This window comes from Zeugodacus cucurbitae, chromosome 2 (genome assembly GCF_028554725.1).
Source record: "Zeugodacus cucurbitae isolate PBARC_wt_2022May chromosome 2, idZeuCucr1.2, whole genome shotgun sequence".
NCBI classification, from domain to species: Eukaryota; Metazoa; Arthropoda; class Insecta; order Diptera; family Tephritidae; genus Zeugodacus; species Zeugodacus cucurbitae.
In genome coordinates, this window is record NC_071667.1 from 12,286,059 (window position 1) to 12,303,479 (window position 17,421).

Below are 17,421 nucleotides of genomic sequence, written 5' to 3' on the forward strand. Positions count from 1 at the left end.
TTCTGTAACATTTATTTGTTTTGCTGCAGTTGCGCGGTTCGCAAGTGCTGGAGGCGGCACGTTTACATCGTTTGGGCTTCCCCGAATCAGTTCCTTTGATCGAGTTTGTGCGTCGTTTTGGTTTACTAGCTGCTGTTGATGCCGCTAGTGCCAAGGACATCACAGTCGAACAAATTTTAGTCGCTAATGAAGTGGATACAGCTACATACCGCATCGGACCTAGTCAAGTAAGTGCAAATTTGTATGCTTTCTTCAAGTTAAAGGGTGCTTAAATTGGTGGAAAACATTTTTGTTTAATTATGAGTTGGCCTATGCTGGTGGAATAGCATTTCTTAGGTGGGTTTCGAAATGCCAACTATCGTGGGTTTCAGAAATATTTTATTTACAGGGATCTGCTTAAGCAGTAATGGTATTTTTTTACTGTCTTGAGTCTATAGATAGTTTGCATTAATTTAATTCTATTAATAATGACAAAACAAAATACATCTGTATTAAATTCGAAAATATTTAATGATAAATTTACGTAGCATGCTTTTAGGCGCAAGGTATATGATCGTTTACTACGGTATACGTATTTTCTATATCGTTGATTACATCCATTTGTTATGAATTCGAATAATTGTGGTTCCAAAAATAATAATAGGGAATCGTATAAAGTAAATCTTCGCTGAAAGGAGTGATATATGAGACAATTTTACCGTTCTGTAGTCATATTTGTATTAACTCCTGACTACTTTATTGCAATCATTTGAATGTACTTCAACCAAAATTAAAACACACTCCACTAAATAAACTTTAATTTTGTGTCGCGAATTCTCTGATGACTTCTAGTGTTACATTCCCCGAGTCAACCAATAGAAAAGGAGGTCGCCCCTTATTAGCAACATTAATAGAATCTCCACATGATTGAGCCTGGGTACTCAATAGCAGTCTACAAGTTTATTCTACGCTACGCGTATTTGGTTAAAAAGGACGTTGACGACTATACCTTCAATGCGACTCCATTCACTAAATGACTCAAATGTAGTGTTCTTCTTTGCTGCAAAAACAACAAAACATATTTTTTTAAGTTTTCAAATCAAAATCTTCGTTATATGATTTTTGTATACCACCATGGCCCAATGTTGCTCACAAGCAACCTTTTGTAGCGCCCATGATAAAAGGTGTGACAACGTGAATTTTGTGTAATCTCTTTTTGGCAATCTTTATTAGTAAATGAAAAAAAAAAACTTAAAACCACAGGAAAGTCGTGGTCGAAAGGGTTAAGCATCTTTTGTTTTGTTTTGTGATAAAAAACTATCTTGCAAACGATGTGTTTAGAACTGCACAACGTATAAATCAAAATTAACGAAGTTTCTTATATACCTATGTATTTGGGAAGACTTGGCAACTAACTTTAGGGATGTTACAGACTTTCGCTGTCTTTTAGTATTGTTGTCATTAATATTCTTAAAAATGTCGGTACAACATGTATGAACTTCACTCTCTTGGTAATTATGATTTTTAAGAGTTTATGGGTCGGGCCACAAAAAACTTTTCCACTTCGCTCTTCTGGCTCGTGTTGGGTAAATGAAAAACAATAGAATTACCATAATTTTTGTGTGTACCTTTTTATAAAACTTCTTGTTGACAATTTTTAAAAAAATATTTGGTCATTACATGGGAACTAAAAAAAGTTCCCAGAAAGTATATTGACGTTCTAGCAGCTAGTAAACCCGGTTGTTGATACCAATGAGAACTTAGTTAACCGTACAACAAGTAATTGTTTTCTTGTATTATTTAAATTTATTATTTTTCTTAACCAATTTACAATCGTAGCATTGTAGGTTATCTTAAAACCTGTAGGTTATCTTAAAACCTATTATTATTTGCAATATATTTTAGACACATTTACAACAACATCTGCGTTTCAGATGTTTTGTTCTTAAACATTTTGTTTTATACTCAAGGTTAATTATTGCACTCGTGTGATAAAAATGTGAAAATGTAAATGTAAAATCTATACATAAATGCCTACGTATACGTATGAGTACAGAACCTCAATTATGTGTAAATGCAGGTTACATAATTATACGCATGGAATTTCAGCAATTAAAATCTGTTATCTTCACTAAATAAACAATTTAATTATCCATAATCAGTTGGCGCACATTTCTTAAATATATACTTTATATTCTTTACCGTTATTTTTTTTTATCTTTTTGTAATACATTAATACATTTGTACATTTGCCTCTTTTGCGAGCAATCAACGCTTAATTGTTGGTGCGATAAACTAACAATTTCAGTCTATCACACAAACACCTTTAGCATATATGTCGTATATATCACTAGCAATCAATTGCCTGCCGCTATCTTTGCCCACTAATTGCCCAACAGTTACGCTCATTTATGCCACTTGGCCAGCATATTGCCTATGAATTTATTATGCAGAAAACTGCTGTGCAAGAATTTGCCCGGCACAGCGCGTCTAATGCGTACTGTTTCGCCGTAGCCGAATGGTTGTGGTTTCGAACGTGTGCTCAGATAGAAGGTGCCGTTTTTTGGCACAGCCGGTTCACCTCCCATGAACGCGGTCATCGGGCATTCACCTGTCTTGACAGCATTTGTGCAGCCACAGTCCAATTGGTCCAGCAGCGTACCACTAAAGCTGTCATAACTGCTGCCACCACCGTTGTCGCGTCGTCTGCACAGTGTGGCACCAAAGGCGCGTGGCTGTCGCAGCGATTCCACAAAGTAATACAAGGCCGCAAAATGATCGCATGCGAAATCAAATTCAGCTGCCGTCGCATTCGGACAGTGTGGCTGGCCTAGACCCCAATTGACGAAGAATGCCGCATGTGTGAGTTTGGTGCTCGGATTGCCCAACAGCGTGGTGTCCGTGTGTATGGATTCGGTGTAGAGTGCATCGTTCGGTGCCAAACGTTTGTCTTCGCCGAGTGACAACTGCACCAGGCCGGCCGGGTCGAGTGCATAGATGACACCGTAACGTTGCGGGCGCAATAGTTTGCCTGCTAGGCCGGCAATATGCGCGCCGGCGCTATGACCCACCAAATAAATGGTTTCGTAGGGGATGCCACTTACACTATGTAAGAAATGTGTGAATTCTAACAAATTTGTGGCGATCTCGGATAATTGACGACTAATACGTCCATAGCTAATGTCCATTGAAATGGCACTCCAATCAAGTATTATTACATTGAAATTGCCCACCGCTAAGTAGGCATCCTTGATGGCTGCATTCGAGCAGGAGGTGCTCTTGCCGGTCCAACCGTGTATGGAGATTCTGAAAGGAAAAACATATGATTTTACTGAGACTTTTAGTTAGTGGGAAGTGAGCATGCATATTAGTTTGTTTCACAATATTGAAAAAAAATTAGCACTAGTGCTGTAACTAAGCCACAAAAATGAGAATATGACAATAGGAAGGGGCCTGGATGTACAGTATCCGACAAAAGTATGTATACCCCTTGATTGTAAACTGCAAAATGAGTATATCCTTTAAGCAGTGAAATTTATCGCTGTGATTGTTTTTCTATTTTGCTTATATTAAAAAAAAATTATTTAAAATATTTTACATTGAACTATTTTGTTGCAAAACACGCGATCATCTGAAAAAGACAAATAATATAATAACAACGACAAAATTATGGATGAAAGGCTTTTTAATCTTGTAGGGGCTGGAATAACAATCTTCTCGGATTTTCCGCTGACTTGTTCGCTAAGAAACATTGATTGTTAAGTTTTCTGAATAAATTGGGCAGAACCAGTGGGGTCTTTCTTCATTTCTATTATTATTTTGGTCTCTTTGCGAGCTATTTTCCTATTTATTTTTTATCACTTTTTGGATTGTGGGTTGCTCCTGGAGCAATTTTCTGTGATTTTCTCTTACCATTGTCCAATTAAATGATCCTGAGCAATAAAGATTATTGCTGCTAATTTGCCATTTCCCTGTGGGATCCCATTATACACCATGAAAATGGATAAATAATAAAAAAAACGGATATTAACCACGCCCACCCCCTCATACACTAGTGGATTCGCTCACTTTTGGTAAAAAACCATATCTCAATAAACCGATTTCAATGAAATTTGGTACATATTATTTTGTCGATGGAAAATTGGCGAAATCTATTCACATCCACGCCTAACTTTCGTACAACACAATTTTGAAGTCCATTACAATATACAAATGAATCCCTAGTGAAGATATCGGAACAAAACTTTGCACAAATATTGCGTTTCTAATGTGACATCGCCGGTCTAAAAATTACCGAAATCGAACAATAACTTTTCAAGGACCCATATATAACATAAGGACTTCAGTGCATGTCACCAATTTTATACCGAAAATATGGGTAAATCTCTGAGATATTCTAAAAAAATCATATTACACTTCTTATCGGACACTTTCATTTTATTTATTGATTTTGAAAAGAAATTTAAGTAACCAACTAAATTTACGCACCTGACCGGCCACTTTGCATTGAAGTAGGATGCACGCAGCACATCAGCATCACCTGGCAGCAACATTTGTGCCTTATAGGGATTCAGTGGCGTGTAGAGCTCGTAACGTACGCGTTTAGTGCGCGACGCACGCCATGCAGGATCCAGCTGTGCGCGCATTTCATTCATTAAAATCTCGCGTATGGCGCTCGATACTAAAATATCGCAATTGCCGCGTTCATACGAGAATTTCGCTTGCGCCAATGCTGCTGTGTAAACGAGAAAGTGAAATTGAAATAACTGCAATCTTTTTTTGTTTTTATTTTTTTTGTAATTTCTATGCTCACCACAAATAATTATGAACACGAATGTAAACACAGTTAAATAAGGTGACATTTTGGTTTATTTTATTTTTTAATTTTTTTAATTAAAAATTTAACACAGTTCGAAAGCCAGTGTTGCACTTTGCTTGCGATTATTATTTATATATTATTTATAAACACTATACTCGCATATTTCTCATCACACAAAAACTAAATGCACTATAAGTTCACAGAAATTTTTCCGTCAGCGCAACAGGCTGGCAGCTGTGCTCCTGCTTGAGTTGTGAACAAAACCTAAACGCTTGCGCGCTAATACGATTTAGCCACGAGTTTAGCAAGGCACCGTTCAAGCCATTCAAGCGGCCAAAAATCGAAAGCCAGTCAACCACTTCGTCATACGTTCTGACGCTAAATGCGGCGCGATATCGGGCGCAGGCTCAGTTTAAAGAACATTGCTGCCAGCTGGCGCTCGCCTGACTTACATGTGAGCAACAGCAACAGCAGATCGCGTCGTCAACTTAACAAGTAGCTGGTATATGTACATATGTATGTGGCTTTTCACATTTCAGAACGTTGTTTCATTTTGGCGATTATTTCTTATTTTTGTGCTAGCTGCAAGATTTGTTTGTTGATTGCCAATTAATTCGTTTTAGTTGGCTCGAAAAGTCAACAAAAAACTGGTAGTGGTAGTGTGTGACAAGGCGGTCGCGCGCCGTAGAGGTCGTAAAGGCAGTGACATGCGATATTTTATACCCATACGTAAAAATAATACTCCATGGTATTATAATTTTATTCTGACAATGATTTTTTGAGTGGTTATGAAGAAATCTAGTTTGAAATACAAATATATGTATGTAAATAGCTTGATTTAGAAAAGAAAAAAATATATTTTTACTAATTTTTACAAATCTTTAATTTTGAGGCCGACATTACACTTTTCTCCAAAATTTTGTATCATTGGAATTTAACATATAAAATTGCTCAACGTAACCTCACTTATTAAATGACAGCTGACGTCATTAATAACCCTTTTTTGGCTTTTATACTGCCGGCTACTCGATAACCGATAAGCTGTTATACATTTTTGTTTATGCTTTTCATAAGAAGTTGGTAAGTTTCATCAGCTGATTACTATTTTTCAGGAGCGGCATCTGTCGTAACTTTTTTATATAAAAAAATTCAGCCAATCGCAGACAAAGAACGTATATAGTACGTCTTTGTCGCAGAGTTGCATTTGAATTTCAAGTCGATTTAAATTCAATTTAAAATAAATGGAGATTTAATTTTGTATGGTAAATCGATCTTAATAAGCGTTTAAATCGAGCAGAGGCCGGTAAATTGATCAATTAGCTCCAGTCTAAAAACGCTATAAGCGTTTTAATCCAGCAAATGCCAGTTAATTGATCATTTAGCTCCTGTATGAAAAGGCTATAACATGGTATGGGTGGATTCTAAATCCATTTTAAGAGACCGAAATCGCTTTATTGACGAATTTGGTACTATTCTCGATAATGAGTTGCTCAATGGATTCTTCGGAGCTGTAGTTGATAAAGCATAAAGTTATCCAGTATATTTCTAAATAGTTAGACGTCTCGTCTGGTCACGTATTGCTGTTATGATCGACGAATTTGTAAGAGATCTAATTTGTCTCGGCTAGATTTCTTATACTGTTGAATATTGACTTTTATAGTACAATCGGAGTACGAGTAGTTGTCTAGCTAGTCCAGACTGTAGTGTTAATTAGCTAAGATCCTTCTGAATCAGTGTTCCAACATAAAAAAACATAATAATAGTGATCCTGATAAACTATATAAGATACAAATATGCAGTTTCGAGCGAATTTCGTAATACCTTACTCATTTGTATTTTGGATTTATACATATAAAGTTGTAGAATTTCTCGCAGAATTCTTTATATACATACACATATTTGTACGCTTAGTTTGTGTAAATTGAGTAGTTCAGTTGTTAAACGAGCTCGGTTGTTCTTAGAGTTCAAGTAACTATTAAACTGGGCATTCCAATCTTTCGTAAATCTACGCTCATATTATCATGTTATAGCGCTTCTCATTTTATTAGTTATCTGTGCACTTTTAAACAAATATTCACTCTGCTAAGTCTTAGAACTTGACTATTTTAATACTTATATAGGTCTTAGGTCCCTTCAGTTGGCATTCTCTAGAGCCTAATATTCAGATTCAATGAGTTTATTTGAGGCTTTCTTCTAATTTTTTGCCACAAAGTTCTTGTAGAAATTAAATGAAAAATATCTTTTGGGAATTCGAGAAGCCGAATATTAAAAATAATAAAAAATAGTTTTAAAAATGCATTCAGTCTTATCAAACTTAGTATAGTTTTTTGTTTTGTTTGTTTGCTATTTTAACTTATTTAAATATTCTTTCTCCGAATTACGTAAACTAACAATTGGAATACTTATTTACCTGTGTCCCGAATTCTAACGAACTTTGTAGCATAGTTATACTCGTTTTGTTATTTATTTAACTTTTCATTTTATAACCCAGTTTCAAAGCTTCATATGCTTTAACTGCATTTATAATGAACTTACTGGACCAGCGTGTCGTATTCATCTTTGATCTCATTAAAATATAGTATTTCGTAATTTTTGCCATTTTCCTAAAAAAAAGTAAAAATGAAGTGGCAATACATTGTTTTTGTTGCTTTTAACATAGCCATTCCAGCAAAGTTCTATTAATTGTGGTCTTAGAACAAGTTTGTATTAGTTTTTCGATTGTAATAAATTTGTGTACGCCGTTTCTTTCCTGTTTTTATTAAACGAGTTTTTTTGTTGTGTTTTTTTAACTTCTTATTGCTGAATAATAATAATAAATGAATTTTGATAAAATGTTCATATCTATCTAATTATAATTTGACCTACTCGTATGTTACAACAAACTATATATTCTTAATATTTTATCGGAATAAATAAAAATAAATTCAAAAAGAATAAGCGTATCGAGAATATCATATGTCATTCAAAACTTTTTGAAAAGTGAAAGCTGATACGTCTACTGATAGCTTTAATATAGGCATCTTATTAATTTTCGGAATAATGAAATCCAAACTGGATTGAACCACTGACTTTTGCCACCTGTGTTAGCAAAAAACAGTGGCACTGGTACTTTAAAGAGCGCGAATCTAAGTTATTTTTATATTTTTTTTTCGATAGATTATTGAATTTTTTTTATTTTCCTTTATTGTGTTTAGTATATTATTTAACACTGTTGTCTTTTCAACATAATATACTTCACTTAAACTTGGAACACTTGTAACACTTCAAGGCTTTGGCACCACTTCAATTCTGTATAAATAATTGACCATTTAAAATTCTGTGCACAATTCTTGACTAGTTAAATAAGAGTGTGGAACTCCACTGACTTTTTTACTAAATATTTTATAGACATGTATATACATACAAACAGCTTCACGTGTTGCATTTTTAAATGCCTTCTTAGAAATACAGTTAATTGTTCCTCTGTAAATCTATTAAAAGTTTTGGAAAATTAAATTCAATATTTATTAAGCAAAATTATGCTTTGAGTTAAAATTTATTGCAGTGAATAAAAAAAAAAATATAAAAAATATATCAAACTATAAATAAATCTTTTAATATAAGTTAAAATACAAAAATAAATAAATAAATAATAAATAACAAATAATAAATGAATTAAAAATAAATGATATAAGAAATAAGTAAATTACAAATCATTTATTTGAATTTATTAGAAATTAAAATTATATGTCTTGAAAAAATATTAAAAGTTGAAAAAATAGAATAGGTTTCACGAAACAAATTTAAGTGAAAAACAAGTAAGGAAGGGATAAGTTCGGGTGTAACCGAACATTTTATACTATTTATTTATTTTATTTATTTATTTAAATTTATTTATAATACACAATTTGACCCACATATTCGTCATATATGTATATTGTATAAAGTCCATTGAAAGTTGGAAACCATAACATTAGGTTAGAAGCACCGAGGTCCTCTTGTTCGATATATGGGGCCTTAAAAAGCTATGGTCGCGATTTGGGCGATTTTTAGAATGGGCTGCCACACTGTAAACATAGTATTTGTGCAAAGTTCTGTACCGATATCTTCACTAGTACTTACTTTATATATTGTAATGTAAACGATTCAGATCGTCTTCAAAGTTCTGATGTATACGAAGTAGGCGTGGTTCACAACATATCATTGGGATGTAAGGAATCTATTACAAACCAAGTTTCATTGAAATCGGTCAAGTAATTCCTGAGATATGGTTTTTGACCCATAAATGGGCGACGCCACGCCCATTTTACATTTTGTAAAAAAATCTGAGTGCCGCTTCCATCAGCCATTTCTTATGTGAAATTTAGTGTTTCTGACGTTTTTCGTTAGTGAGGTAACCCACTTTTAGTAATTTTCAACCTAACCTTTGTATGGGAGGTGGGCGTGGTTACAATCCGATTTCCTCCATTTTTATACTGTATAAGGTAGTACCTAAAAGAAACGACTCTAGAAAGTTTCCTTGATATACCTTTAGTAGTTTGCGAGACATGTACAAAAAACTTAGTAGGGCGCGGGGCCACGCCCACTTCCCCAAATAAATTACATCCACATATGCCCCTTCATAGTGCGATCCTTCATACCAAATTTTACTTCCATAGCTTTATTTATAGCTTAGTTATGGCACTATAAGTGTTTTCGGTTTTCGCCATTTTGTGGGCGTGGCAGTGGTCCGATTTTGCTCATTTTCGAACTTAACCTTCTTATGGTGCCAAGGAACACGTGTTCCAAGCTTCATTAAGATATCTCAATTTTCACTCAAGTTAGAGCTTTCATGGACGGACGGACAGACAGACATCCAGATTTGAACTTTTCTCGTCACCCTGATCACTTTGGTATATATAACCCTATATCTAACTCGTTTAGTTTTAGGACTTACAAAGGACAGACATCCAGATTTGAACTTTTCTCGTCACCCTGATCACTTTGGTATATATAACCCTATATCTAACTCGTTTAGTTTTAGGACTTACAAACAACCGTTATGTGGACAAAACTATAATACTCTCTTTAGCAACTTTTGTTGCGAGAGTATAATAATTAATTTCAGTTTCACCATTTGACTTAATTTTTATTTAAATGGTCACGCTTTGCCATTTAAATATTATTTAAATACTGTCATATGACCATGGTTACGCTTTTCTATCAGCTGAATTCCCATTTGTTTACCATTTTGACAAAGAAATACAATTTATTTGTTTACATAAATCAGCTGTTATTCCCTACCTTTTAATTTTTTGGATGCCAAATGTCAATAATGGTGTTTCACAGGAAACTTAAGTACAAAGTTAAATAAAAATTAAAATTAAATGGAACTTAATTTTCAATTAAAAAATTTCGTGAAACCGGCTGTAAAAAATGGAGAATCAAATTTAATAAAACAATTCTTTTATATAAATAATAATAAATAAAATGTGTATAAAAAAGTTAGAAAACAAATTAATCATTAAAAATAAAAATCGCATAATATATTAATAGAATAAACATATTAAATAAATATAAACATTTGCAGATGTGTATATCGTATGGAACATAATTTATGCTGCATAATTTAATTTTTAATGCCTCAAATAATGAAGATTTAAAAAGTCTAGCCCACGTATGCTTTTGCTCGTATTTGACTGTTATGAAATCTGGCATCACAATTAAGCGCTTTAAGTCAGTTCCCCGTCACATTTTTATGATCTGTTCTTTTGCGAAAATTCCGCTTAACACATAATCTTAAAATTTTTATTAACTACAATTTACATTACAATACATATTTACATATAAGTATGTGTGAGAACGTTTATTGTGAATTGTTATTTTATTAGTTGATCGTTACAGCTTCTTGTGTCTTAAAGCTTTTATAATGGATAGCTAAGAATTGCAATCGATTTTATAGCTTGTCTTTAATATCCACATATATATATGTATGTCTGCTTTGTAAATTGCATAAATATGTATGTTGTTGTAATATTGTCCATTTGTGCCAGCAAACATTTTCAAAGAAATCTTACCCAAACGAGCAGACCATTAATGGCCAATACTTTACCACTACATGGCGAGAAAAGAGTTGCTAGAACAATAGAGTAATAAAATCGAAAATTCTTATCGTTACTAAAGTTTCACACAGGTGCACTGAATTTTCCTTTCGATTCATGAAAAAACGCCTGTCACAAGTCGCCATTGTTGGATGCTTGACTAATAATATCCTCCAATTGATCGATTCGACAAATGAAGGTTTCTTCAATCTTTAAATCTACAATGGTCAATAGTACTGGAGGTGTAAACCCGGTAGTGATCATGAGTCCTCGACTATCATGGTAGTAAAATATGCATTATTCATAACATCCACAAACTTCGGAAGAGGTGCTAAGGGAAAAAAGCTGAAATATGGATATAACCAATGTGTAGTAAAAAGGCAGAATTACGAATATGCATTTCATTTCGTGATTTATTTCTAGAAAATTCTCGGAAGTTTTACAAAAACAATTTCGGGTAGACACAATTAATACCTTGTATATATGTTTGTAATATATTTTAAATTTGTTATGCCTCTGAAGTAGTCTTCATTTATGCTTTCACCATCTTTGTCCCCGCATTTGCACACGATCTTTTGGTCGTATAGCCATGTGCGTATATTTCAACGAGTAATAGCTGCCGCGCCATGGCTCCCAGTTAATGCCCTCCGTACTATTTTCGTGTGCACCTTTAAGATACTTGCCATTCAGATTACTAAGGAATATATCAATATTACTTAGATTGAACATTATAGAATACATGCAAAATAAATGTTACCTTAGATCGCAAGATTTATACCACCAGGCGGCTTCGTATTGTTGCGCACAATTCCCTTTCCAATTATCGTTGTCCTGATCGTATGTACTGAATTTTTGACCATCGTGATAGCCGAGCAAGGCATCGCCTGCATCCCCAGTATATGGTCCTAAAATATTCAAGGCATATTTTTCGTTTTCATCAGCCACGGCAAAACTTTCATAGTTGGCATATTTAGTGGTATCTTCGAAATCACGCAATTCAATTTGTAGCTCATTAAGTTCCACTTGTGTGAGCGCATTGAGTTTATCCAAGCCAATAAAGAAACTTGTGGCCAAGTTTCCAAAGCCATTCTTGTAATCTGTCCAGTTGCGATAAAAGTCAACGTCTTCGCCTTGCCTACGCTGCACCAACAACCAGGGGTCACCGCCGTTCTCGTCGAGTAAACAGTACACGTAGAAGGGGCGATGGGCCCAATTATCTAGCAATACGCGTATGCGATAGATGCCGCTTTTGGCTTCTGAACCCGCCAAGCTCACTGCCTCGACACAGTTGGAAGGTAGAGGCCGCTCCTTCCATGATTCGTTCAATAAATCCGTCGAGGCGGTGGCCAGGAAGAACATCAACAGCGCCGCGTTCACTAACATTTCGTTGTATGAAATGACGATCTCGTATGCTTTTATTGAACTAATCGCTCGAATAAAAAGGCATACATTTTTATACATTATTTTGGTACTGACTCTGTAATTCTGATAAGCTTATTTGAAACATTCATTTGAGCGTGAAGTGATTTTTACTTAAATTCATAGTGTGAATCATCCATTATATATTTCAAATGCTTATCTGGCGTATTTATAGAGAGCACGATCGCATACGGACTTAATACATAGTATTATATTCGTAAGCTTCTTTCAACAAGTACGTATATGATTCATACTAATGACCGAAAGTTGTTTGTAGTGTTTCCTGATAAGACACATTTTCGTTTGTTTTTTAATCATGCCACGTTCCTTTGTTGAATATAAACTCAACTAAAGAAATCCTAAGCCGGTTGTAGTCGCAGGTATTAAAGTCGCGAAAATATATCGACTGTCTGCAAACCTTCCTTATTTAGATGGAATAGACAATTGATGTACATCATGTCACATGTTGCAAGTTCATACCGAAATCAATATTTTTTTGGAATGTTATTATAAACGTTTATTCCAAAATCGTTCCTCAACCATTTCTCTAAGTGTAAGATGTTTCGCACTTGTCGCAATGACATTACACGCGTAAAGTTTGGCCTTGTCTGTCACATTTGAAGGTGTTTGCCTTATTCGATTTGGCTTCGATTACCATCAGTGGTGCACTTCTGTTTATGCTGCCCATCTCCGAATGAGTATTTAGCATTGCTTACTGCTGACTTTTTATACCCTTCGCAACAATGGTAGATATTGTCGATTTATTAATCTAAAATTTATTTTTGGAAACATGCTATCACATTTCCTGTGGATTATCCTTAGTGGTAATGAGTAATATTTCTGCCGAAGAAATTTCCTCCTCACTCCTCACTGGATGCTGGCCGTAATTTTGGTCAATTGTAATCCGGAATAACGGCTAATAATCTTCTAGTTTCGTAATTTTTTTTTTTGTTTTGATTGAAGTTCAATTACACAAGTTGTTGTTGGCATTCTTGAGTCCGTTAACGTCAAGTATGTTTTCCTTTCCCTAAATTGCCCACTTGGTGTTTACACATCCTTATTGAATTAAGTGCATAAAATCTTCTATAATGAACTGCACCAACCACATAATTAAGTTGCTCTGTAATGCAATAAAACTGCTTACTTCCTGTTTAAAAAAGGTTTTAAGATCTCATTGCTAAATAATTAGCTCGTTCATGTATTTCTCGTTCATGTTCTTATACTGTTTAATACCCTTTGACGTCATATTTACCGTTCGACTAACTGATCGCGCGCATGCCGCACATGTCGCCAATCTTCACCTCTCTCTCTCGCACTATCTCCCACTCTTTCGCCTTCATTTACCTGAACACAATCGGCGTGTGCCAGTCATTCAGTCAGTCAGATAAACAGACAGGCAACCCGTTGCCGACAACTTTCACGGTCAAGTTCACATTCACAATACGACGTGTAACAACAATGCCAACAATTACTTGCAGCAAATCGCTGGCTACAACTTGGTATGGCGTATATAAAATTACAACTTCACATTCACTGTTCAGCATCCATTGCTGGAGACAAGGCGCGCTTGTGCTTGATTCAACCGATTCTGCATTGCCAAGTGGATACACAACTGCTCGAGTCTTCAGTAAGCGTGTGGACAATCACTTTGCGCTGCGCGACATTTCGTTGCGATCACAAACTGTGCAGGAGATAATCAAGATACTTAACGCAAACATGAAACATGAAAAAATGCGTTTTTTAATAATTATTTTAATTGCAACAAATTTGCACGTTATTAAACTTGTTGTTGTTGCGACAATCCCATGAGAAAACTAAACACTGCACTGATTTCGTAAATGTCTTCAAATCATCGCATGATCGTGATTTATTTATCACCGTTTCCCAAGTTTCTCAAGTATCTATAAATGTATTCCTTGCATTAAGAAAACATATTTTTTGTTGCTTCCTCCTACAAAACTCTTAAATAAATCAAACAAATCTAAACAAATCTCGTTCACTGTCGCTCTGAACTTGTTGTGAGCTCTCTATTTTGTATTTTTTCTAACTAATCTAACCTAATCAATCCTATTCCATAATAAACTATATCAGATATTTTCTTAAACATAAAACTTGTAGGAATAAGATGGATTTAAAACATTCGCGTACATATATATAAATAATAACTATACAATATTAATAATAATTTGTATATAATTACTTTGTTTCAAATCACTTAACTCAATCTCATCATCGGTTGTTATAGTTATGCTTTAATCGTTGATATCAATTTTATTCCCGCCCGTTTATACTTGTCGATTGTATTCAAAGATTACGTGCAAATTTGTTCAAGGTCGATATTATTATTTGGGGCGTGCTGTAAAATAAGGAAGCAAGAAATCACGCCCGTTAAAGCAATAAAAAAATTTAAGCAACATTATGTATAATAAAAGTAGATTTCAAAAATCATAAGTAGATCTCGGAAAAATAAAAGAAAATTGAAGTGATCGTTGTTTGCTATGATCGCAGTAAAAACAGTTTTAATGTATCGAGTAGGGTAATATATTAACATGAACTGTGAACATGCGATCTGTACTGACAATTTCATCGTGATCACAATATGGCAAATTGTAAAGTTTGCGAGTACTAGTCAAGATAGTGGAGAATACCAGGTGAATTTCATTTCATCGATTTCTAAAATCTTCTTGACCACGCTGCGTAAAGTTAAAGAGTTGTCCTCCTACTTTGAGACTTCAATAGTTGTTTTACGGTTTTAAAAAGAACGACAGAAAATAAATCTTTGAGACTGATCCATTAACATTTCTTTCACTTCACTTTACTTCACTACTTCTCAAGCGTTTTGGTTTTGTCGAGATATTTTTAATCCTGGAACCTGGTGCTTAAAACTACTATGCTTAGGACATCGTTAAAGTGCCATCGATTGAAATACGGTTTGTTATGTGCACTGAATTACTGCGAATTACTTTATTTTATAATTTTAACGAGACCTCTTCGAAATCGACCAGTTTCAAAGCAGTGCCAGTAGATGTAGAATTTTGGAACATTGTGCGACAGATCTGATTTTAGTTTCATATATTTTTCGTTTAGTTGATAAAGTTCCATTAAGATTGTTGCCATAAGCTAATCGGGAAGTTCCTCTCTCTCTCTTTTTCTCATCGCAATGCTAGATTTAACTTGCATTTTTGTCCAAAATTTTGACAAGTGGCATTATAGGTTTGAATCTTGGAAACAAAACATTTTTTTCATCTGGGATGACCTTCATAAGCTGACGATCGCAGTTAACATAAGCAGAGACTGGACAGAAAATCCTCTGAGCAAGCTTAAACTGAACAGGTCAAAGGGGCTCTAACAGCTAGGCAGCTTTGAATACGAATTTCTTATCGCAGCTCTCAGATGATCTGCTCTACTTTTATATAGCCTGGGTGGGCAAAATACTAGATGTTGAGGTGAGCCCAAGCAACTTTGACTGCAGACAGTGACGCTCAACTAAACCTGATTACCCCATGCAATTAAATTTAAAAAATTTATTTAGCTACAAGTACGTCACTGATGTCGTTTTTTGCAACATGATCTCCAACGGCGTCAGCAACTGCGCGCTGTCACAACAAAGCGCGCGCACGTAAGTAACAACAAAACACAACTTGAGCTGCATATATATTTTCCATTGTCGAACAACATAATTAGCCGGTGACCGTGGCCACCCAGCTCAAGTGTTCCACTAAACTTTAGTCTTGCTTTTCCTGCTCCACTACAACCAACTACCGGTTGATCTACACCGCTGCGCCTGAGCATGCGTCCGGCATGAATTTTCCTGCGCGCTCACATTACCAGATGCCGCGCAACGAAAATAAATCGCACAAATCCGCTTTCCATTTCGTTGTGGAGCGAGCGTTCAAACTGTTTGCCGCGTTATTTCCTCTGGCCGCGTTTCGCATTGATTTCGTGCTTTCTTTGCTGAAATTGGTGTTTTAATTGAAAGTGATTATGCTGAAGCCAATTATTGATAGACGGAATGAAGCGCGCGCACGCCTTTCGCGCCTTACATGAGTGAGTCAAATAAAAGTGTTTGAATTCCGCTGTGATTTGCTACCGCCTACTGCTTGTCGTCTACCATTTGTGTGTAAATTAAATTTTATTAAAAATTAATTACCGTTTAATGAAAACAGACACTTGGATGTGATAAACGGCGTCGAACATTTGTCAGCCGATTAAATACTTGCTATTGCAGCTGTTGTGCGCTCTCCATTGAATGGTCATCACGTTTGCGCGCCAGTTGTTTGTGTTTAAAATGTCTTCCATATGCCATCAATTGTTTTTGTACAACAACATATGCACTAGAAATGCGCGCGCATAGCCGCCGCAGTGACACCTTGCCGCAAGCAACCGATGTGTGTTTGATTGCTGGACGTTTGGGCGGTGATGGAGTTGGAGTTGGGCTGGAACGCGCCTCTGCAGCTGTTATTGCCAATGATGGCTTTATCTTTACCGCCGCCGCCGCCGCCGTGCATACGTGCGCCGCCGACACGAATGACACACATTTCGATTTCATGTTGGGCCGTGAGTTTTTCAACATTTTCTTGCAATTGTGCGCGCACCGTGATGTGGCACGCGAGGTGTGGCATTTGCTGCTGTTGCTCTACGGCTTGATAAGCGTCTTGCTGATGAGTAAGCATGTAAGTAACGCAAATGTTTTTTTTTTTCAAAATTATTGATAAAAGTGAAACAATTGTGGTTGCTGTATGCACACACTCTGTGTGTGTGTTATGAGAGTATAAATATATAAAAAATATACCTTAACTAGTAAGGAAGGGCTAAGTTCGGGTGTAACCGAACATTTTATACTCTCGCAATTTATTTATTTAACTTAATTAATATTATATAATATACAATTTGACCCACATATATTGTATAAAGTCCATTGAAAGTTGGAAACCCTAATATTAGGTTAGAAGCACCGAGGTCCTCATGTTCGATATATGGGGCCTTGAAAACCTATGGTCCGATTTTGGCGATTTTTAGAATGGGACTGCCACACTATAAACGTAGTATTTGTGCAAAGTTCAGTGAGTTAATACACTTTGACCTTTGTATGGGAGGTGGGCGTGATTATTATCCGATTTCAACTAATTTCATGGTGTGTGGTGG

The 17,421-nt window shown here is 35.4% G+C and overlaps 3 protein-coding genes across 7 annotated transcripts in view; 1 reads left to right on the forward strand and 2 right to left on the reverse strand.

Moving 5' to 3' along the window:
* Positions 1–17,421, forward strand: part of LOC105212274 (unconventional myosin-XVIIIa) — a 115,361-nt gene that overhangs the window by 35,597 nt on the left and 62,343 nt on the right. For all 4 annotated transcript variants that reach the window (XR_008470050.1, XM_011184151.3, XM_011184153.3 and 1 more), the window contains one exon: positions 30–227. Coding sequence is in view for 3 of the 4 variants with exons in the window: in XM_011184151.3 (XP_011182453.1) it covers positions 30–227 (198 nt within the window). In the remaining variant the exon portion in view is untranslated. The remainder of the gene's footprint in view (positions 1–29; positions 228–17,421) is intronic.
* LOC105212272 (phospholipase A1 member A) lies at positions 1,847–5,237 on the reverse strand. Of its 2 annotated transcripts, none has more exons than XM_029040225.2 (3): positions 4,793–5,237; positions 4,468–4,711; positions 1,847–3,285 (listed from the first exon to the last, which is right to left on the reverse strand). In XM_029040225.2, the coding sequence occupies exons 1-3, from the start codon at positions 4,839–4,841 to the stop codon at positions 2,385–2,387; spliced, it is 1,194 nt and encodes a 397-aa protein (XP_028896058.1). In that variant the 5' UTR covers positions 4,842–5,237; the 3' UTR covers positions 1,847–2,384. The 2 variants fall into 2 exon arrangements, with proteins under 2 accessions (XP_028896058.1, XP_011182450.1); XM_011184148.3 differs by having other exon boundaries at positions 4,468–4,714.
* On the reverse strand, positions 11,244–12,296 carry LOC105212273 (ryncolin-1). Its single transcript, XM_011184149.3, has 2 exons — positions 11,615–12,296; positions 11,244–11,551 (listed from the first exon to the last, which is right to left on the reverse strand). Exons 1-2 carry the CDS (start codon positions 12,238–12,240, stop codon positions 11,398–11,400), a joined length of 780 nt encoding a protein of 259 aa, XP_011182451.1. The 5' UTR covers positions 12,241–12,296; the 3' UTR covers positions 11,244–11,397.